General features: G+C 39.0%; 1 protein-coding gene across 1 annotated transcript in view; it reads left to right on the top strand.

Annotated features, from left to right (window-relative positions):
- Positions 1 to 24,349, top strand: part of SCFD2 (sec1 family domain containing 2) — a 190,446-nt gene that overhangs the window by 7,152 nt on the left and 158,945 nt on the right. The window contains exon 2 of the mRNA XM_057413807.1: positions 1,309 to 1,477. Coding sequence (XP_057269790.1) covers positions 1,309 to 1,477 — 169 coding nt within the window. The remainder of the gene's footprint in view (positions 1 to 1,308; positions 1,478 to 24,349) is intronic.

Raw genomic sequence — 24,349 nt, 5'->3', positions numbered from 1 at the left:
CCAGCATGGAGTTTGACTTTACTTTTCTCCTCCCTTGCTTGTCTTTCCAACTTCTACAATTCAAATAGTTGATAAACTATGAGGGGGTTTTAAAGCATGGATATCTGGCTGCTGTAGATTTGCCGAAGACCAACTTCTGCTTATCCAAGCGCAGTTAATAATCTGACCCCCCTAAAGTCCTTGATGTGAAGGCATTATTTGGATCTATGGAGCATGTGAAGCTACTTCAGCTGTTGAAACAGAGCTCCTCTGTCCTTGGTAATGATGAAAAGCGAGAAGAGATGGGGTGCCACATGGACAGACTTTGATGGAGTGGGACCATAGCCTGAAAGATTATTTTGCTGCCATACAGAAGTTCCCATTCTTCTGTGAGTAAAGCCAGGAGAAGAATTCTAAGCTTACCACTGTTTTCCAAGCCCTGTGGTTATAGCTGAAAAACAGCTAAAGTGGCAGAATAAAAATACATTCAAGTTGTTCCTGACTTAAAGGCAATAGGGTTTCTGGTCCCCCTCTACAACTTTTTCATATGTAGTATGCCATGGTTTTCTGCTTTGGCTTGCCTCATAGTCTTAATATTTTGTAAGTTGATTGTAGCGCCTATGTTGAGAGTTTGTGATGGAAAGAGCATCGGTGTTTGAAATCAGGAGACTTGAAGAGACTGTGCCAAGTGAAATTTGGAGTTGCTCTTGGAACATGGTCAAATTGACATTTTATACTATGTAATTTGATTTGGTTTAGTTATTTTGTGCTGGTTTTACTTGAGCTGCCCTCAGTCAGTGTGGAAATGATGATCTTGGTGGTGGCATGTTGCTGATATTTGTTTATTTTAATATTATGCTAGCTATGTATGCAACTTGCATACAACCCTTTTGAGCCCAGGCCTGTTAATTTAGGTAGAAAAGTATAGCTTGCATGTAAGTATTTATATATAAGTGTTTACTTGATTTTTAAAATAAACATTGAAGATCTTGTTTAACAACTTTCTTATGCAAGGACAAATACTCTGCATGTTTAAGTACAAAGTCATTGAATATCTAACAGCTGTTAAGCTAAGTCAAATTCATACTTTTTAAATGAATCTTTCTCAAATGTTATCAATGCTTTAACTTCAGACATTCCAGAAAAATAAGTTTTACTTTTGTAACAAAGTATCTTTGAAAAACTTAATGTGGTCTTGATGCTGTGGCTACCAGTGTCCTTCTCCGCAAAAAAAATGTGGTTATTGTTTAGTTCTCGGTTCCTTCAGAGTGGTTGCTTTTTCCTTCTAGTTGTGTATCTGACAGTTTTGGGGTCTTTTTTTCCCCCTAGGGGCAGTTGGTCATCATGGCGACAGTCTTGCAGAGAAGATACTTTCTGTGCTTCCCAAACTTCCTGGCCACAAGACTGATGTGATGGTTAACATGGTGGAACTTACAGCACTGCGGACTGCAGATGAAACTTGCAGTATTATAGCACCTGGCTGCCTAGCACAACCAAAGTAAACATTCTTTTCTTCTTTCTTGTTTTAAGATGTTGAACATGTTTGTTATTTCTTTGTGGGGAGAAAAAAAAAAAAGAGCAGAGAACAAGTCTTTTCTTTGGAAAAGAAGGAAAAGAAAAATCAAACTTACAGCAAAACTCCATCTGGTCCTAATTTTGCTGGAATATGAATATGTGTACATTAAGTGAGCAGGCCAGATAAGATGCCCAGAAGTGAGAGATTCTCAGGACCTTTTTAGATATGGGTTGTTTAAATTGCTTTAGCTTACTGTCCTAGAAATCAGTACAGATTAATCACCAAGAATTCTTACTTGTAACATTTCTTTTTCTGCCGAAGTAACAGATCATACAAGCAGGTAGGTCTTAAATGTGGCTTTCTTTTCCCATAAGCTTTTTTATAATTACAAAGTGAGCTGCATGCTGAATTCTTGCTAGAGTACCCATTAATTTAAGGTTATATTCCTATTTTCAAACACAGTACCTGTGGAGAATGATAATTAGGCACAAATTTAGGTATACCAGCATGAGAGCCTGACTTTTGCTTAAACCTAAAAGCAGTAACTTTGAATGATTGTACTTAGCTATATATAATCTGTAGCTAAGGCTTTGCTTGTAAAATACATCAGATTTGATGTTTCACTTTCTAAATTTAATTGTCAGAACTGAAACTTTCCTGATGCTTCTGTTACCATGCAGAAACCAGGAAATGCACCAGGTGCTGGTTTTGCTCCACAAAAAAAATTTACTCAGCAGTGCACTAGAAATTTTGCTGTAATGTTCCCCCATATATTAGTAAAGGATTTTTCAAGACGGGCTATCTAATGTAGTTCATGTTCTTCTGTTTTGACTCCATTTGGTGCTTCACACCTGCACTCTGTGCCCTCTTCTTCCCTCCTCCTCCCCTTCCCCGCCTTCCCTCTCCCCAGAGGTTTCACAGAAGACTTTCCAACATATGGTCTTTATTTTCTGGGAGCCTCCAGATCCTTTGTCATCTTCCATCTCCCACATGTGCTGTAACTGGGTCCAGTTTCTAGGTTTCATGTTGCACAACTCTCTTCTTCCTTACAAGTTGGAGAGGAAATGTTTCCTCATATAGGTGGATTCAATTGTGAGTTGCTGCTGGGGTGACTAACCTAAATAAAATTTGCTCTGGTTTTCTTCTCATTGGCTGCTTTCCAGCTGATCTCTGAAGTAGAAGTGAGATGTCCTTAAGGTCTGTCTGCACAGCAAAATGGAAAGGTAATTGCCCACGGTAGACATGCTGTAGTGTGGTAGCTGTTGCTTGTGCTAATTTTGTGTAGCTACCAGAAGTAAGAAAACTTTTGTGAGCGTGGGCTAGAATAGAGATATTTATTGCCCTGAGATGGTTTACCTGTGCTACCACTCCATTATTCCTAACGTTATTGACACTGAGGAGACTAAAGCTGAAACTAATAATGCCTTCCTATGCCACAGTTATGACTTTGCCGATATATTCATGTTTTTAGGAACAGCCAGCAGAGATTTATTGTGTCATAAGGTGGCTAATAGTATATATACTGAGGTTTGTTTGTTTGCCCATCTGCTAGCTAGTGGGAAGGTGTTCTCTGTTAACAGTACAATTGAACTTAACATAATTTGCAAAGCCTCCCACGGACACAGGTGGTTAAAGTATAACAAGACTTGGCTGAAAGGTGCAAGTGCAGCAAAGTTGGATGACAGCAGCTGGTAACTGGTACCAAGGCAGTGGTGTCATTACCACAGCAGTCTATAACAGCTTCCCCAGAATACCTTACCTCTGCAAAGTTATGTTATAGATTCTGTTACACTGAAAGTCATAAAGAACAGATGAGGCAAATTTTCATTTAAATAGACTTTGTCTTGCCTAGGAGCAGAGTAGAGGGACTAGATGACTCTCAGAATCTCTCCTGTGGTCATTGTTCATGAGTGAAGCAGCATCTCGTGCCTGACAATAGTCTCTACACTCCAAAGAATGTAGCTCTGTGATTTTCATCTTTTGCTTTTTTCTGCAACTACATAATCATTAGAAATAATTTCTAATTTAAAATAGGCATTTCCTAACCAGCTTAAGTCAGTTGCTGAAGAGTACTAGAAATCATAATGGTGTCTGAACGGATGGGTGAAGGTGGTAGTTTCCATTCTGTTCAACAGGAGTCTGTTCTTAGTGTTGAATTACAGATGTCAGAATTAATCTCTTTGCTCATGTAACATGGTTGAAGTTCTTCTGAAGTACTGAAATGAATGTAAAATTCCCACTAGTAAGTTTCCATGTAAGAAGTTCCATAGGATGCTTTCAGTTCTTCATCAGCATGGTTATTGCCATTGGTAGCTGGCTCAGAAGGGTTTCTTATAATTGAAAACTTAGTCTTGATTTATATTTGTAAATGATGCACGATTTGTAAATGATGCGACAAGGACTGTTCCTCTGCTTGTAAATTTCTTGTTTACTTTGGTGAGTGAAAGTGCCAGCACCTTTCCTAGAGACAGGACCAGCAACTTCAGTTACACCCAAATAGAATGTGTGGGAGCTCTTTTATGTGAAACTTCGTGATCAGACTGTGGCATTTCACAGGCTTACATACTCTGAATATTTTTCAAATGCTTTCATTATTTTCTCTCAAGTAATATTTGACCATGTTGTGGTGTGGGGAGAGAGAGAGCTCTGCTCCTTCCACACAGCTTGCTATATTTAACTTCTCTTATGGAATGCCTCTCCAGCAGTAACATCTGGGCTCAGTTACAGAGTTAGCAAACAGAATTAATGAATAATTTATAGCTGGTGTGGTGAAATAAAGCAGGGTTCTTTTTTCAAATCTAAGGAAATAATGGGCTGCTTTAGAGATTTAGATGAAAATGTAAATGCCATGTGCTGCTTAAGTTACTGTACTCTGAAGGTGCTCTCTTCATAAGGAAGGGAATTTCTTAAAAAAAATGTCATCTATTCTAGAGTTCTTAACTTCATTGGTGTTAGTAGCTTCACAATTACTGTGGAGCAATTGTTTGCGCTACTGTAGTCACTGACGTTGCTGCTCCAGTGTGAATGCTCTGAGAATTGTGTGAAAATACTTCTTTCATTTTTATATACAGCTGGAGATACGTATATATATATGAAACTGTTTATAGACTTAAAACTAAATGCATCCACTCTTGATCAGAATTGTTGGTTTCTGATTAAGTAAAGCAGTAGCCACCCAGTCCTTTCAAACAAATGACGCATAATAGAAGTGGAAATTGTAGTGGAAAGCTTATGGCAGAGGTAATTTTAAAAAACCTATATTGATTGCAGCTCTCTTGCAGTTCTTTGTATTTTGATAACCCTCAGAGTGTTTTTTGGATTACTTCCTCCAAATTTCAGCTTCTGATTTTAAGTGTGCATACAGTAGCTTCTAGGAGCTGTCTGCCTGGATGATCATCAGGCTCTCCATGTTTGTGACCAATACGTCCTGTCCATTTTATAATGTTTTGGCCACTTTTGTTTTTAAGATTGGTATTTTATAATGTGGAAGTATCCTGCTGTCAGTAATGGGTTTATCTTGATGGAGGTTTATCTTCTACTGTTTTCTAACTCTTGCACGCTGGGAGGTGTGTGGAGGTCCCATGGTTCTCTGGAGCCCCAAATGTGGGTTCAGATGCCCACATCCTGGCCACAGATCTGTGGGATGTGAGAACAAGAAGTACTGTTATGTGATGCTGAGCTGTGGGCAACTGGAAAAAATACGTATGTTTCCTCTCTTTTAATCTGTTCTTTTATTACTCAGAAACACTCTTGATGTGCTCTCATATTTTGCTGAATAAACTAAATATGCAGTTTGTTTACATGCACTTCCAAGAACTCACTGAATAGAGATTTCTTGCCCATTTTTTCTGCTCTTGTTTCCTTTTTTCAACCTTTGGAGTCTGCAAGCTTCTTGGAATTCAGTGTAGTGTTAGAATCTCAGAAAAAGACAAGATTTTTATTTAATATATGTATGTACTTAATGCAATATTCAAAGAACCATTGGGTTCTTACAGCAAGTATTTTTCCATAAAGATGAAAATTCTAACATAACACACTTCATGTTTGGGCTGCTACACCTAAAGCAATTCGTTGAGCAATATAGCAGAGGTGTCTGGGCACTTGTGACAAGCAGATGGAGCCACTAAATCATCTGGATTTGCATTGGTGGGAAAAATAACAAGTTCAGAACGAAGTGATCATGTTGATGGGTGTGATGCAGAAAGCATAGATACGCAGACCAGATGTTTAAATTTGTCATTCTCAAAATCTTTCCTTAGGTCCTTGTATGAGAGGTAGAAAAATAGGTGTGCTGAGGGGAGTTGGTTAAAAGTCAGAGCATTCCTGGAGATGTAATAGTAAAATTTCAATGTCTCATGTTAATGGCAGTTGAAAATACTTACTTCTCCTAATCCTTGTTAGTTCTCAAGTTGTTTTTCCTATTTTGGGCTGATTAGTACTTTTGTTTACAAGTGCTAAAGCTGTTACAGTTTGGATGGGGAAGAAAGCACCACTCTGGTCGCATCTTTGTTCTTGTGCATGTCATAACGATGGTGCACTCTCCTGGTGCTGATGGGACTTGGACAACCTTGAGTGTAGAGAAGAGCCATGAGGTAAGGGGACTTGTATTCCAGTCCTGGCTCTGTCTGCTTGCAGCATGATCTTGGACAGGTCACCTACTTTCTGATCCTTCTTCCTCTTGAGTTCTTATCCAAGGAACTTGTGGGTTTTTTTTTTAACCAGGGAGTTTCCCAGGATACAAGTTTGCAGATGACATGGGAGAAGATCCTGGGGCTTTTTGTCTTTGGGAGGTTACAAATGATCAAAAGCAGGATCTCCATTTGTCCTTTCTTTAGTGCCATGACCTTTCAGCACTTACTGCAGTGCTTTGTTGCACTGGGGAGAGGAAACTTTTGAGGTGTATCCTCCCAGCCCCCTTTCTTGTGAGCTGGTGGGACAGCAGTTCCAATGATCCCTGTAAAAACACATCACTGCAGTATTCTTTGAACAATCACAAATATGATACAAATTTAAAATGAAATATTGTTTGTGCTTGTATGGCAAACAAGAGCAGCAAGAACTAAAACTGGAGAGGAGATTAAAGTTTCCTTTAAGCTGGGTAATAGACCTTTTTGAATAGTTGATTCTGTTCTTTTGATAATTTTTTTTAACTGGGGACCAAGCATCTGAAGGATATCTGTGATGTTTTCCTTAACACTGAATTAATTACAAACTCAGCTTTGGGGGGATGGTTCTTGGAACTTTGTGGTATTTTCAGTTTTCTTTTATAAATATTTCCTTTAAGCCTGCTGTAGAAATTAATTAAAAAAAAATCAAAAACTCAACCTACAGCTCTTTTGCATGCATGTGTTTATAAAAGCTCATCATAAGAAAGTAATTTGGAGCAGTGTTTGGGACTTAAATGAGCTAGGAATTTATGGCATAAATTAGAGTAATTTTTCTTTCTGGAATGTTAATATTAAGAGGAAACATTAATACTACATTAAGAAAATCCGGATGACACGACTAGATTGCTTCACATCCACTGAGAGTCTTGCAAAGGAGGAAGGGTAAACCAAAACAGTGGATGGTAAGGCTCTTTCAGACGGGGGAGAGGAATAGCTGTGCACTGTAAACCGCTTTAAGAGCTGTTCCCGTACGCTGGATGGTGGTTCAGCAGCAGCACGATACTGCCCGGGCTCCCAGCCTGTCCTGCTTCTGGGGTGCGCCTCCGGCTTTTTTGCTGCTGGAGGCTTCCCCCTGCCGGGAGCTCCGTGCTCCTGCTCTGCCAGGACCCAGCCTCCTGCCTCTGCGGCAATGCCCTGGTGGGCTCTGCTCTGAAGGATTGCTTTAAACCTAAACTTACACCTTTTCCCCCCTCTCCCCGACAACCCCCCACCCCAAACCCAAGCAACCGAACAAAAGCCACCATTCCTTTGCACCCTTTTCCTGCCTGCCTTTCTGAACAAGGTGAGCAGCCTTTACAGAGAAAGGGAGGTCTTAACAGCAGTATTTATGAAAAGCAGGCATCGCATTGCATTAAAAAAGACTGAAATTTTCCTTCAATGACTGCAATGACAACAAGAAATTACAGCTTCTTAGACTCATGCTGTGCCATGAGTTCAAGGTCCGCTTTCAGAAAGGTGAATTGGGTTTTATATGTTTTTTCTGTTGCCTTTTTCTGTTTGATTTTGCCTCTTCAGGAATCCAACCAGGAGATGCTTCTCTAAGCAGTGAATGGGGCAGTAGGAATGCCCCAGACACAGCATCCCAGCACTGCCACCACATTGCTGGAGTCGCAGTCTTCCTGCTCATTACTTGATTTTACTTTATGGGCTCAGAGCAGAGTGCTGAATCGAGGCCTATTCAGAATTGCCTTATTGTTTGAAAGTTCTCAAGGCATCTTCTGGTTGGGAATAACAGCCACGGCTGTATCAGCTTCTGGGGTTTGTCACTCAAGACAAGCTTTCCAGGAGAGGCTTTCTGCTCAGTTTCAAACCAGCCTGAATCAAATGAACGTAATTGACTGTTGCCACAGGATAAGATGAACAAGCTGATAAGATTTATTATATCTTACAATAAATGTGTATATTTGCCCAGATCCTTTCAACACGGGACCTCCCTGAAATGGAAAAAAGGAAGGGGTGAGAGGGGTGTGCAGAGGGTGGAAAATTCTGGGAAGAGGTCAGAGCTTTGGGCTTGCCTGCACTGTGTAACATACAGCGCTGTGGAAGACCTTGCCGCTGCTCTGTGAAATCCTGGTTTGCAGCAGTAGTGGGTTTGCTGAAGTAACTGGTAGATGAATTGCATTAGGGTTCTTCATCTGACCAGGTTCCTGTGTAATAGGTGCTGTGTTGGGTTTTCTTTTCTTTTCCTCAATTGCTATGGCAGGCCTCAAAAGCCTTAGAAGTTGTCTTGTAGATAAGAGGAAGCTTGAAGCTTATTTTGCTTGAGATAAAGAACGAATTGGGCTGACAAGCTCTTGGCATTAGTTGGCCGTTCTTCCTTGTCTGTTCCTCTCAGCCCACAAAAAGGACTTCTGGCAATGTGGGAAGCTGGACTGCTCAAGAATTCATTCCTTGTGCTTTGAGGATGTGCAACTGCGCTGTTTGGGCTACCCAGGCTTAGTAATGAAAGTTTTCAGCCAGAATTCATTTTTCTTCCTGGGCCCTCTGACACTCACATAGTCATCCTCAGGGCAAGGATCAGGAGGTTCGAGATGCCATCACCTGTAGAATCTACTGATTGAAAATAGCAAAATCCAGAACCCTCCATGCTTAATTTTTTGAAGACACATTTTTTGTTCTTTCGTATTTATATTATTTTCAATACAATCTCTGTATAAGTACTGTCAGCAAGTCCCAAGTTTCTGACTTTTTCCTTTGCCCATGGAAAGACAGAATAAACTTGAGCATTACCCCGATATTGTCCAGCCATCCGAGTCTCTGAGTACTTGTACCTTCAGCTGGTTAGCACAGCATGGTAATTTAGTGTTTGGAGGAACATTCAGGGAGTACAGTCCCTCAACTAGTTTATCTTCTGACTGCTCCCTTGTTAGAATTGCTCTCAGTTCTGCAGGTACATTCCTTGCAAGATGTAAAGGACAAACCTGTCTGATTAACTGTTGGAAAGAGTAGCCACTGTTTGCAGTCGGGACATAAAAGGAAGAGCTTTGGGGCCCTGTATTTTTGGCTGTCTGAAGCGTTTCTTCTAAAACTGACCTAAAAATGCTTTTCTTGTTACGTTAATGTTTTTGTTTGTGAATTTTGCAAGTTTCTTTTTTCCCCGTGTGAGTTTGTAAACTGCATTTCTCTTGGTGTCGCCGCAGTGAGCTGGTTTCCTGCAGATGCGTTCAGAGTTTAATAGCAGCATAAACTGTGTGTCTGTTTAAGCAGACTTTATGAATCTCCAAAGAGAGCTCAGATCTTTCTTGTGTTATAGTACAATCTCCCACTAGCTGTTGCTTTGGTTGATGTTGTGAGATTTTTCTAAGAGTAGCTCTCACTCTGCTTGGTCAACTGCCTTCAAGTTTGCCTCCTGAATGACCTCAACAACCAGCTTTTAAAATGCAGTGATACTCGTTGGCCTTACTACACACTACGGAATTACTTGTTTGCTGTTCAGACGCGGTGTCAGAACAGGGTGACTAATTGACCTGGAGGGGTGTTCTAGTTTATCATTTTCATACTACACAGTAAGCCTGCTGTATCTTGGAATGCAGAAAAATGTGCCATTAATAGGCTGATGAGAAGAACAAATGACAGCTGCTCTTTTGGATGACAGATCAATGTTTGGGAAGGAAACAGTATTATCTGTTGGCAACAGGTTTGGTTGCAAGTTTTGACTATATGATTTGGATTCTTTCATGATTCCAAATTTAATATGAAATGGGAATCAAAGCTTACACAGGCTAAAATTTATGTGAAGTCAGCTCATTACCTGGCAGAGCTTAAAGATGCTTTTACTCTGGAAAGTAGGCAGAATCTGTGTATGGAGAAATACTTTTTTATTTTTGTACAGCTAAATACTTGCAGAACAGCTGATTCTCCTTTTTTTATAATTGATCCAGAAATCTACCTGCCTCTTCTGTTATTTAGCATGGGTAAATAATAGTTAGCGTTCTCTGTGTTATTTAGATGGCAGATCTTTGGATTCTAATTCATAATGCGTCACTTCACTGCTCACCTCTCTTTGCACATCTTGTTTTCCTGAATTGTAGCAGTGAGATACAGAAATCAGTTTTGCTGCTTTACAGCTGCTCACAGTTTCAAAAATGGTAGGGAAAATCGACCAAACCAAGCCAGTTTTTGTACCCTGATGAACTGCATCCCAGAAGTGGTGCTCCTGCAGGTTCTGGATGACTGTGCTACACCACATACCACTTCATTTCTATAGATCGTGAATGTATTTTCTAAAATGGTGTTCAACTGGAAAAGATTCCCATTCGCTGTGGGAGAGAAGAGTTTTATGACCTTACCTAAATCTCTCCATGACTATACTACTTATTTAAATAAGCAGTCAGGAAAAGAAATCCATATTGAACCATTTTTAAATACTGGAAACAGCCGCAGAACACATGCTGAATGTGTAAGATGCACGTGGATGCTTGAGCTCCAGTTACCCCTTAGGAGAAGGAAATTAACCTTGATAGACAAAGCTGCAGTTCTTATTAGTGACATGGGAATATGCCGTGGCCTCAAACACACTTTGCACAAGTCAGAAAATACCATCAATGAAACACTTGGTTTGGTGGTAGTGAGGGAATATGGAGGAAAGGAACTAGGCCGCACCAAACGCACTTCTTATTCAAGCCCTTTTTAGGAAGAGGATGCAGTATTAATATTGAATAAATATAAAAAGCCACCAAAAATCTAGAGATTTTGGATTAGGACAAAATTCTGCTCCCCTTACTCATTCTGTGGTAGGCAGAAGTGCATCAGGGAGGTGCTGTGAGAAGATATCCAGAGCATGGGGTATATATGCAGTGTAGACAGAAGTCCTTATCTCATTCTCTATGACAGATCAACCAGAGCATGGAAATGATTATAAAAATGAAAGCCTGAGATCGGAGCTTTATTCTTTCTGAATAGCTGTTGGTTTGGTTTTGAAAGCTAGAATTGGCCATATTAGGTTTGCATGAGATCTGAAGAAGCTAGGGGCTCTAGGTTTGCATCAAAGCTATGACAAATATGCTACTTTGAAGTAAGAAAGGGGAATAAGGAAGATATGCAGGGCCAAGCCCTCAAGTTGATCAAAGTTTGCTTAGATCATGCTAACCAGGATGATGAACATACTAGCTGGGAATACGGCCCTGCATGTTCAAACAACATGTCTTTAAGATATCAGGTCTGCTTCAGGTTACTTTTTACTGTTTATTTTGGGTCTCCAGCTCTCTGTTTGAACACTTGTTCTCAGCTCATAAAGAGAGTATCTTTGACTGTTTTAACTTGACTATGCCATAAGAGTTAATAAGCAATGATTTTTGTGGTAATCAAGTCAGTTACGGAAAGTATTGTCTGTCTTTCTGTGATGAAGACCTATTCCTCTACGTAAGCCCTCAAAGTGGCCTAGTCAAGAGGTTGCATCAGTAACTTAAGGCTTTAGGCCAGCAAATGAGGGTGGGAGGTCAAAGGAGACTACCAAATAGTGGCCTTGTAAATCAAAAACATTGAGGAGAGGGAATTCCTGGCATTCCATGGTATCTGGGTTTATTTTTTTACATTTCTCTAATAAGAAAAGCACACTTCAGATGTGTTCTTGGTAGATGTTTTCACTTGTCTCATCTATCTTCGCTGCCAAATGTAACCCAAAATATATTGGTTTTACATGCCTTGAGGACATCTATTGGATAACTAACCAGTGCATCTGTAAAAGTGAACTTGGCAGTCCAGTGCAGTCCCTGAATGTAGATTCAATTGTCAGCACCTCATTACTAACTCCTTTCATTGAAATAATTTTTATTAAAGTAACCTTATGCAATAGCTTTAAAGCACAGAACAGAATGCTCTAAAGTAACCTATTATGTTACATGTAGTATTCCAAGGCAATATGTATGTTGTAAGGATCAGACTTTATTTTTAGCATAATTCATTTGCTTTGTCCAAGAACTAAGTTAAAGTCCCTGACAAGTAATTCTTTAATATACATATTTTAAAAGAGCAGTTTGGCAAGGATTTTGATATACCTTGTAGTGTACAAAATCCTACCCAGAAGCTTTCAATTAACTTGATTCATACAGTAACTTGGTCTGGTATTCTATGTAAGCTGTCCTGCAGCTTGTAGGAATGAAACATTTTACAGAAGCATTTCATTGGACTAAAAGGTAGCCAGTTGAAACTCAGACAGAGCTAAATGATGGTTATGAATATTACAAAGTTTAAGAAATTATTTGCATGCACTTTTTTCATTTGCTCCTGCAGGGTTTGGCTACTGTTAGAAGAGAAAAAGTGAATTTTGGGGTAATGCTGAAATGATTAAGGTCTGCTTTACTGCAGTGACCAAAAGGGCTCTGACATACCTGGGAAGCCTATCAGCATCAAGCCCTCCCTTTGCCTTGTGAAGTACTGTATATCCACATCTGTTAATTGGAGAACAGGGTAGGTCAGGTCACAATAAGCAATTCTGCTTCCAGCGGAAAGAAGTTCACTTTTCCATGATTTTCAGTGATTTTTTTTTTTGTTTGTCTTGAAGGAAGGAAACCAGCTCTAGTGTTCATTTTGGATGGTCAGCTGGTTTGTTTCCTGCAGTGTTTGGTTTGTTATTTGGATCAGCCTGCCTTTAATTGTTGCTCTGGGATTTTAAAGATCAGGTGTTGCTTCTGCTTTTGAATGGTGGTGGAAAGCTGGAGTAACTGGGTTGTTGTGGTTTTTTTTGTGTTTTATTTGTTTGTTTGGTTGGTTTGTTTTGGTTTTTGTTTGTTCTGTTTTGTTTTGTTTTTTTTTTTTTTTTTTTTTTTTTTTTTTTAAAAGCCCAAACAACAGCAACAAACCCTGTGCTTGGCAATGACTTCACATGCTATTGCAGGCTTTGCATCTCCCCTTTCTGCAGGAGCCCCTTTGAGAAATCTTTGAAGACTTCAAAGAATGTATTACTGGGGTGGCAGGGGAGAGAGGGAAGGGGCAGGAGCACGACAAGAAAAGGAAGGAGCATTCCTAGACCTGGTCCCATGCTGAGTCAATGCAGGGGAGCTTAGTCCTGAATACCTGGCAAGAAGTGACAGCGCTACCCTGTATTTGGAACCGAGACTTGTTTCTGCAAGTCCAAGTATGATGCATAGCTATCCACTGAGTGCTCCAGGGCCAGCATACATGTTTAACAGCTCCTTTAATCCTCCTGTTTGAATAATGGGAAAGCTTTAGAGTAGCTAAATCTTCTGTGGCCTGTAATAAAGGCTCTTCTGCAGAGGTGGCTCGTGTGATGCTATTGCAAAAAGGAGGGAACACTCCCAGCTTGTTAATGGATAAAAATGGTAGCGCTATGTATTATGTGTTGTTAAATAAAGTAACAGATAGGAGTTAGAGGAAGGAGAGAGTTAAAATGGTTTGAGGCGTGCTGGCCACATCTTGGAACTGGGACTTTGCACAGTTGATAGTTGATCTGCTTTTCTCTTTGCACAGAACACGTTCAAAATCTGGTATGTGTACAAGATAGAGTTTAGTGGGATTTAATACTTCAAGGGTCAGTAAAATTTAAACATCAGTCAGCTTCTGTCAAAACCAGCTCTAACTGAGTAAGATGCATCTTGCTTGCTCTCCTCTCTCAGTAATCTGCCAGCTCCCTCTGCTTAGGGTGTCAGCAGAAAGGGTTAAAACCCTGTTTGGTAAGTGCAATTGCTGTAGATCAAAAAGAAGAAGCCTTAAAAAAGATTAATAAAATCCCTGGTTTATTGGTACACTTGACTTCTAGCAAAGCTTTTGAGATAATCCAAGTTTAAAAGAGACACACTGAAATTAATATATTTGAAGTCAACCCAGAGGCATTTGGTTCTAGGATAATAGTCATGCAAAATTACAGACTTCAGAGGATCTTGAAGCTGATAAGTAACTGTCATAAAAGGACTTCAAGCAGAGATGATGATCTATTTCTTGGTGCAGTTGCCAGGCATGGCTTCTGTTTCAGGGCTGTTTGCATGACTGATGCTTCCCTCTCACCCATGCTTCAGCCTGGTGTGAAACAACAGTTCTGTGTGGATTCCTTTTCCTACACCCCTTACTTTCCTGTATGTGCCTTTGTTTCCATGAGACTTGCCTCAGGGTAACATCTCCTGTCATTACAGAAGAAAACATGTTGCAGTCTGCACAGTAGTCATCTAATGGTGTGAAACATCACTGGTAGTCTGTTTTGTAGACTGTGGATAGAGCTGGCTTCAGTAAAGTATTTAGGGAGAGCCTGGTCCTTTGCCATTCATGCTTGTGGTGTTGCTTCTTCCAGTAGTTCAGCAGGAGCAGCCTTACTTGTTTAGAGGAACTTTGGTATATTGGTCAGTAGTGCATTCAGAGTTCTAATAATTTTGTATTTTGCAGACAAGGTGTTAGGGAATTAAGCACCAGTTCTCTTTTTCACAGGGTGGTTTGGAGAAGATGGAGAGTCCTGATCCAAGGACTTTCTCCCTGCAATGTCAGCCTCTTCTGCTTGCTTAGTTTATTTTACAGATTTTGATGTACTGCATTTGGATGCCACAGCACATGTAGGGGACAACAATTTAGATATATGTATTTTACCTCTGATGTCACAAATACAAAATAAAACCTGGTTTATTTGCACGTAGAGCTTTGATAGTGTTGGCATGGGTCATCTGCAGAGGGATAACCATGTGAGATGTAAGGCCAGGAGTTGCAGAGATTTTGGTTGATGTTTGGTCCCAAGCAGACCCTTCTTGATCCTGAGGTATTTGTAAGGCTTTCATGTGCTCTCAGTGCTGCTGATCAGCAACTTATACATGTAATGTAACACACCTCTGCTGTAGGTTAACAACAGCAAACAATGAAGACTTAGGTTATGGGGTTTATGCCGCTTGTGGCAGCAGTAAGGTATTTATACAATATTACAATTTTTTTGTTATATATTTACACCATCTGTGGAATGTTTGATGAATATTTTTCTACTAATTTTGTTCTGATTAGGTAGTGTTTTCTACAAAGCCATAGTTAGTAAATTTAAGATTACTCTATAAAAGGAATTACTAGTCATTCTGTAAATCCTCCAAATTAAGTTTTGGTTCAATATGGAGTTTATCTTCTTATCTCTTCTATTACTAAGAAAGAATTAAAAAAAAAAGAGTGTAGTTTAAGGAAACCGCCTTCATGTTTCACAGCATATAATGCAGTTGAGTACTCCCATATTATATTGCTTCCGTATGTTTCACCTTTGGTTGACCTTGAAGTTTACAGGTTCAAGTGGATATTAATGATCTTGGGAATAGCTAAAATAAGCAGAACACAAAGGTGATGAGAACTTGTAGCTCCCCAGGTTATTCATTGGACTGTATAGTTTTGCTTTTAATACAGGAAAATGCTGTGTTGACGGTCTGTAATCGGATGAAACAATGTAGAAATGCTCTTTCTCTGAAAGATTTTTGAATGTGACAGTACCAGTTCAAATATATATATATATATAGTAAATTCTATTGCAAAAAGCTCTTTTTAAGAATTTTTTCACTAAGCAACTATTCTAATATTAAGCTGATACAGAAATTCCTATTACTGGTATAGAGTAAGAGTATTTATAAATTAGTTTTTCTTTTCAGATAATCTGCGTGTGCATGTGTGCATTTGTGCCAATTTTTGTTATGGTAAAATACAATCCACAGATTATTTTTCTGCTATCTTGAGTTGTTTTTGTATTTTGGTTTAATGCATACTGGTGTCATTGGTTTACACTATTACTCTTTGATTCTGGAAGCAGCAATGAGTGGAGTTGCATTACTTTTCACTAACATCATTCCATGAGCAGCTGCATTGTCTCATGTATGTGATTATTAGCAAGGAAAGTTGTTCTGTGTCATGGATGCTGAAGTGTAGATGTTAAAGTTTTTGGCTTTCTGAGGCCAAAAACCTTCTTGCGTGTGTATCACAGCATATGTATGTATAAATACATCTATGTTTAGATCAGCTTGAAACAGGACTGTGGTTAGGATGCTTGTCCTTGCAAGTTTACATGATGCTTGTACTGAGGAAATGTTTGATAAAACTAAAGACGGTGGGTTTGGCAAGTGACGAACCTGCTTCAGATGGTGGTTGACCACAGTCATTAGACTTTTGTACATTTTTGATTTTGTAAGGATGACCATCTGTAAAGTAGATGTATGAATGAGCTAGGAAAGACGAGTTTCTCTTTATTTTTTATTAAAAAAAAAAAAGGCAAAACATTGAATGCTGTGTTGCCATTCACTTTTCTTTGGAGGATTTTTTTCCCTCTTTTAAATCAATTCCTGATGTGAGCTGAATCCTTGCCAACCTTTTGCTAATTAATTCGTAAATTTTACTGTAATTCAGTTCACCCGTGGACCAAAAATATGTCAGATTTTAAGAGTCTGATTTACGGTGCGTTATCTGTGAAGGAGGGAAAAGGAATTCAGCCCCAAGCAAAGAGCTATAGGTAAACAGCAGTTGTGGGGCAGTTTGGGGTTGCTGTGTTGGATTTGTTTATAAGAACCTTCTGAATTGTTTGTTTTTAAGTTCTCCCATGCTCTACTGATAACAGGGAGCATATTTCTTCCTGGTTTAGAGTATAGTGGTCATGGTTTTATTGGAACACAATAGTTTATATAAAACATAGTGGTTTTGAAACTTAAAATTATGTTGGTTTAAAAGCTGTTTTGGGATAATTTTGTCACAGTTCTTGTCTGTCTGAAATGAGCTTGTGATTTTGTGTATTCTCGGTATTTTTTTTAGACTTTTGCTTATATGTCCATGAAAAACTTTTCCCATACTTCATGTGCTTCATTGTAAGATGAACCAAGACTTCCACTCGCATGATGCTCAGTAATAAATTCAAAGAATGCTTTCCTATTCCTGTTGGTCTTAGTCATTGGTCCTATCTGTTGAATAATTTTTTTCTCTCCTAATGGTAACTAACAGCCTGTTTTATCACCCTGCATATGAAAATGATTGCAAAATTTAATTTGATCAGGTATACAGCATTGCTCTGAAGCATTGATACCTGTAGGTATGCCTTTATGAAGCTAAATATATATAGCTTGAATATAATAACTTGCATATAATAATTGTTCCCTCTGTTATTGCTGTGTTTTAACCAAGTTTCTCCTGATGCATACCCTTTGCTTGTGAGCTGGACCTTTCAAAGAGCAGCCACTGTGTTCTGCCTGTTTGGTTTATGGCTATGTTGAGTCAGCTGTATGTGAAACTGGTAATGAAGGAAAACTTGGGCTCTGTCCTGTGGAGCTGCCTGGCAGTTCCTGCTGGCTGCTAAGGACTAGGCAAAACAAGTTCTCTGCTTCCCAGTTTGGCTTGCAAAGTGATCCTGCATGATAAATCAGTATTACTGGTGCAGGAGAATCCATGCTAAGGTGAATATGGGAGAGGAGGCAAAATATTACGGAATTTTTTCCATAATCATGACGCATGATGTCTTTTTATGAACAGGTCTATTATATTAGTCCAATTAATAATATACATTTGCAGTATTTATACCTCTATATTGAGCAATATACAGTGGACTGACCAATAAACTCCTGATAAAAATGTGATACTCCTAACACTGATTACTTACAAATATTTCATGAAGTCCAGAGAAGAATCTATTGTAAAACTTTGCGGCTGATCATCAGCTCCTGTTTTTGCTCATATGCTTTAGCTTTGCTGGCTGCAAGCTGATTTGCAACACATTGAATATTACCTCAGATCTGATTTTAAAATGCTTGACAGCTTCTGCTTTATCTGTCTGCTGTTTAAGTGTTTTAAAATAAATTGGTGGCAAAAAGCTGTTAAGAATCTAGTCTAGTTTTAATGATTTTATTTTCTGTATCTTTAGAATGAGATTTTTCCAATTAAAATTTGTGCTGCTTGTGTCTTGCAGAGAATCAATTTAATTGTATAATTTGATAATAAAATTTGCAAACATCTAATGCAAACATCTAATAAATGAGTTTGTCATGTAAGACTTTATTCCAATATAGGAGTATTTTAAACAGTACGAAGCATTTATATACTAGAAAATACTCCTAGTTTGGAAGTAGTAAATAGCAAAGTATATCACATAGACTCTAGAACTAGCCTCTGGTTTTCTTTTGGGGAAATTTCAGTAGTTTACAGAACTAACAATGTAGAAAATTCTCTGATGTGACCCTCCCTGTTGCAGGATTTGATTTATTTTTTGCTCAAGTATCTCATGAAGTACTGAAATATCTTATGAACATTTCAGTCACTTACTTGACGGATTAATTCCTCATAGTTTCTTCCATCAGCTCTTGTAGTGTGATTATTGCTTTAAAATTGCTGTTTGCAGTGTAAAAAAAAAAAAAGCAAATCTCAAAACTCTGTGCCTTGTTGAATCAGAAAAGTTGGTGTTTTAACAGCACTCCCCATGAGCTTAGTGAATCGTTCGTTTTATCAATCAAATGATGCTAGTATAGTTAATTAATTAACTTGATCTTGATGTGACACAGCCTTCCTGGAGTATACACAGAAAGGAGGGAGAGGAAAGAAGGGTCTGTATAAACACCACATGCAAAGGCTGAAGCTATCAGCCTGCCATTAGCCCTTTATCTAAGAGGCTCTTGGCATATAAATCAAACAATAACCTCTGTGTTTTGACTTTGTGCCAAAGTACACAGCCAAAGTTGAGTCTAGAGCAGATTACACCCACTGAGTGGCTTGAGGGCTTGCAGTGAAACTGGGAAATAACCGTTAAATTGTTCAGGAACACATTTATGTTCTTTAATGTGGGTCTCAGACTTTTTTTTGGGTTCTTTGTTTTTTTAAAAAGTACCATTTACATGTTCTAATATTAACATCCCCTCCATGTGTTGGGGTTTTAACACATATCTAAGTGAGGATGTGACAATAAGATGAACTGCTGTAGTATTTTTACTCATCTACGGTGAGGATGGTATATCTGATTCTCCTGCAGTTTTCTGGATCTACAGTGCCAAGGTGACATCAGCTTTCTGTTTGCCCTTTTTTTTTTTTTCCCCCTAAGGTTAGGATGGGCAGGAAAGTAGTTCAAGTATCTGCTATGAGGCACATTTAATTAGGCTGAGCAAATTTGCCCACCACATAAAATGTCCAACAGCAGAATTACAGTCTGCTGCTAAGAGACATTTTAAAACTTCAAAAGGTTATCATTTTACTTTTAGAAATAAGAAGTGTTAGTCCCATCTGGGGATGTGCAATTTACATTTATCTGAAAACAAGCATTTTGGGGTTTTGGTGTGTTTTTTTTTTTCCTTTGAAGAAGTATTGGTGCATCTTCAGTTGAACATACGTTGGCTGGCCCATCAAGTGCATGTGCTGGGGATGTGCACAAATATGCAGCAATATTGGAGACTGAAGTTCTGGAAATAGTGATAGCTGTTTCTGTATAGAAGATTTTTGATAAATTGGAGCCATTTGGTTCCTCTCTGAAGACTGAAATGAAGAACAGCTCTTTTCTCTAAGGCCAGCTGTGTCCAGGCAGTGCAGCAGTGCAGAGGTCAGCTCTTCTTATCCATACAGCATTCTCCACAGCATCCCTGCAGCAAAAAGCAGAGGCTGTGCAGGGGAGCTGTTGCTTCTACCCAGTTGGGGGTGTTGTGCATGGAGTGGGGTGCAGTCAGAGTCTTGGCTGTTGCTGTTCACCCCCCGGGTTATCCAGCTGGCACGTGTTCCCAGGAGTGTGCAGTATAGCTGGCGTAGCTTTGGTGCAGCCTCCACTGTCTCCGAAACAGCAGGGCAATTGGTGCAGGGGAAAGGACGTCTCTTGATACGTGCCCCTTGCTCCAGGCTTGTAGCCAAATTGTTGTGTCTTATCGCAGGCTTGTGCTTCTCTTTGGTTTATCACTATTCCAATGACATATTGCCAGCAATGGACTTGTCCTTCGTAGTAATGTTCTTCTAAGAATCCTAGTGTTGTTTTTTAAGTGCTGTCCACTTAGTGTGGATGTTGAGTTGTCTTTAAACAAATGTGTGTTATTGCAAAGGATATGTTGGCAGCACACTTACTTATTTTTAGCAGTTGCTCAGTTTTGGGCAGCTTTGTGGTATTAATAAACTGTAATTTAATCTTTACTGAATTTTTCCCCTCCTCCCTCCCTCTTGTGAAAATATACAGGCACAGTTTAGCTGTAAAGCTGTATAGACATGGGGTGAAAGTTTTGCTGATATATGTCTTATGTTGGGACTATCACAATTTTCCTTCTTTTTTTTTTTTTAACTCTATAAAAGTACAAACACTACTACTTCATTATGCTGAAATGCTGTCATTTCAGCTGGTTAATTTTTGAAACCCACTCGCTGTTGTTTTCTGTCACTTTTTCAGAGCTTATGTCAGTGAGTTGCTCTTTGAAATCCCATGTCCTTTGCCAGATGTACGAATAACCACATTTGCTTACTTTTCCTTCCTTAACATGTTGCTTGTATGATGTCCTCCACCTGGTTATTTGCTGTTTCTGATCTAGGATGTGCTTTCACCTGACCCCAAGCAGTTTAAAAGCAAAGCGCAACTGTACAAAGTCATCTTTTTCTTTCTTGATTAGAGCTATAGAAGGTCTAGGGAAAGAATCTGAGTGTAGATACTGACTTTCCAATTTGGCCTTTGAAAAATAATGGGAGAGACTCTGTTTTTCAGTAAGCCTGGGGACACAGCAAGGGTTGCATGTAACTGAAAGAAAAAGCAGTCTGGGCAAAAATCCAGTAACAGAGAATGTACATGTCAATTCTATCCTCCTTGACTGGAAATTAGATCACATTAAAATAATTTACTTGCCAGAGACTACAGATGTGGCTGATTTTGTGGCATAATTTTGGTAATTATGCTATATTGCTTGGACAAGCGTGTTTGACTTATTTTCATTTGCTTAATTATACATGCTGATTGAAGAAATACATTGCCAAACTAATATTATAAATATGAAGGACGTTAAGAACGGCTGGTTGGTAGATCTGAAAATGTAATTGTAAATGGGGAAGGAACATTTAGTTGTTGAGTAGATGTATTTTCGACTATGGGCTTATTGCTTCTTGAACTTTTGCTCTTGCATTAGTGACTTGGAAAACCAGATTTTAGTAATTTAACAGTACTAGACAAGATCTGGAGCAATAAGGGAAGCAAATATCTTTCTGTACTGGTGGTGTGAAGCAAGAGGTGTATCATTTTAGCCAAGTCTAAAATTGTGATGTTGTAAATTGGTCATCCCCCCCCAAGGGGTAATAAGTGTCTCCAGGTTTCTGTGTTTGCGTTTAGGTTTGCATCTACTCTGAGAGTTTGTTCTTGTTGATGCAAGATTAGGCATTTGATTATCAACCTGTAGATGTCTATATCAAGCAAATTAGTTTAAGGGTCTGAGCTGTGTTTAAGAATTGCCAACTTTTTTCCTGCCTGACTCAATGCATAGTCCCACACGGAGCATGTTTCCATAGCTGAAAGGGGTGCCATGGGAGTTAGAGCAAGCTCCCCCACAGTGAGTGTTGCTGAAGCTAGCACACCACCAAAAGAGCTGCTTACCAGACTGCACCCTTATTTCTGCTTAAGGCTTTGGGTTTTTTGCCCTGGCATCTTGCTACCAGTGAACATCAGATTTCATTGAGCAGTCTTTCCTTTGGGCATTGTAAATTTGGGAAGCCAGCTCGTTAGCCACTTCACAGCTAGCTTGTTCTAGTCTTGATTTTTATTTTCCGCTCTTCTGTCTTTAATTAAAACAAGCCTTTGGACGCTGCAAATCAGAGCTGCCTTGAACTGCCTACAGCTGTCTTTGGTCAGCACAGAGCATCCCACTCTTTCTGACCTGCTTCTCATCAGCATCTCTTTCCTGGCACTTTTGCCATCTGATGTCTCATTTTAGGATTTATATGGATTATAGGCCTGATGATTTGGTCATTTTCCCCTATGTCTTCACGATTCAGCTTTGAAAACTGGAATGCAAATACCAGAAGTAGGGAAGCTGCATCTTTTAAGTGTCTAAATTTTCTCCTCTTCTTGTATAAACTCTTCATTGTTATTTTAAAGTCCAAAGTATATGCAGTTGAATTCTAACTGGTTTTGGAACAAAGAATGGCTCATTTAAAAAAAACATGTAACATTAATGTGTGAAGGAAAGGGAAAAAATTTGCAATTATCAGATGTCTGTCAAAAACCGTGCCTTATGTATATCAAATAGCTGTATCTAACAGGGCTTTTCAAAGCTTTATCTCTGGACATAACATAATGTTTTTGTTTAATAAACTTCTAATTTGTCTACCAGATAACTGTTACGCTTGTTTTTATTCTGTTTCTGAGATGGGTGGTTGATTCAAAGTGTTCTTTTCTCTTTGTCAGGCTTGCTGTGCCCTGCAAAACATTTTGCAATAGATATGCAGAGACATGTGCACTGTAATATTTACCTATTGTTGTGACATTTGTTTTGAAGGGTGTTTTAAAGCTCCTGATTTTATTGTAGTGTAACTGTAAAGAATTATTTTTTTTTCTTGCAGAATAACATGATTCCAGCAATATCTTTAAAGGTCATGTAATGCGTAATTGAATTTTTTTAAATGTCCTTAGATTCATAGAACTACTTTCAGAGTGCAGTGGTTCACTAGATAATGTGTAAAATCAATAAACAATCCTTGGGAAGGCAAGGAATGCAAGAAGAAGGAGAAATGTGAATTGGGGTACAGGATCCCATACGAATCACTGATTACAGCACCAGCGTCATCGGATTAGGGCATTTAGACCAAAGCAGAGGAACTGCAGATGGGAAAAAGAGGAGGGGAAAGGCACCATGACAAGAGCTGGAAGGCAGTCACAGACAAATGTCTCACCAAAAGGGGAAGATAAGATAATTTTTTTTTCCAAGCGTTAGGAATCTCTGAAAGGAAAATACTGTGGTAACTTCTCAGGTCAGGCAAGAGGTAGCACCAGAGCCCTGTACTGTGTCCCATTGACTTATTTCCAGCAGCCATTCCTGACTTGTCATTGATGAAGTTAAAGAATGGGCAGTTGTTCAAAGCAAAAGCCGTTCTCTGCAAGTGTAATAGAGAGGGAGTGGGAAAAGTGTTTTCAGCAGAAAACATGCAAGTACTTTTGTTGCTTTTCCCCTATTATATAAAAAAAGAGCTGAGCATAGGAAATGTTGCTTTCTGTGGGTTGACCTAGTCAGTTGGCTATGTATGTGAGCTATTAATATATATTGAACTCATCCTGTTTAGATACTGCTCTATGTACGTTACCTAAAGCGCTGACTATTCTGCAAAGCAATGGGAAGAAAAAAATGTCTTCAGAAACTCCTTGGGTTACAGAGATCCAAGCATACAGGAGTGTGGTTGACCCCCATCTACTTTTAGGCTGTACCACAGTTGGTTTGCTTCTTACTATTTTTGGTGTGTTGAAGTAGTGCTCTGGGGTAGTGCAAATTTAGGTCCTTGAGATTAAAGAAAACCTACTGTGGCAAAAGGAGGAAAAAAGAGTTTACAAGCCAAAAAAACAAACCTCCCCCCTGCCATGTTTTTGGGTTTATTTTTTCTTGCATTAGTGTGACTTATTCTTACTTTTCTGTTTGGTTTTTTAATTAGTCTTATTTTTGATGGTTTTGGTTTAAATTAGTAGCAAGTAAAGAGGGGGCTGAAACAGGGACTTGCAGTAGTGATTATATAAATACAGTGTATGTTGCTTTCAAAGACTTTGCAGCCTAAATTGACGGAGGTGGTCAACACATGGTGTGGAAAGGGAGAGCAGCAAGCAAGGACAACAGTTAGAAAAATGGTGCAACCTTATCGTGTACATTCTGACTTTTACTGAGGTCTGTAGATGCTTTTGGGATGAATTTTCCATGCTTTGCTATTTGCTAAATATCTTTATGAAGTATAGGAGTAACAAAGGTGAGACTACACAAACCTGTGCAAGATTTGGGAGATTTATTTTAGCTTCCTTATGTTGTTTGTTTTTCATTGCTTTACAGTGTTAGCTCTTGATGCCTGTGTTTGTGTGAGACTCTCTGAATGAATTTAGTGATGGAAGAACACAGGGAAAATGAAGAACAGGTTAAAATCTTAGAAACAGGCATTTTTCTTTGAAATAGAAGTAAAAAAGTCTTTTTAAAACCAGCTTCCTGCCAGTTTAGGCTTGATTGCTGATCTCTATAGATTTGTATTTGAAACTGCATGTTCAGGAAGGGATTAGTCAGCAGGCAGAGCAGTGGCATCTTGCAATCCACACTTTGGGCGTGATTGTAAATGTCATTGA

This window comes from Pezoporus wallicus, unplaced genomic scaffold, assembly GCF_028554395.1.
Source record: "Pezoporus wallicus isolate ANWC-B61680 ecotype Strahan unplaced genomic scaffold, APGP_CSIRO_Pwel_v1 contig_5709, whole genome shotgun sequence".
Taxonomy (NCBI): domain Eukaryota; kingdom Metazoa; phylum Chordata; class Aves; order Psittaciformes; family Psittacidae; genus Pezoporus; species Pezoporus wallicus.
The sequence above is the reverse complement of the archived record's forward strand: the minus strand, read 5'-3'. Positions and strand labels throughout refer to the sequence as shown.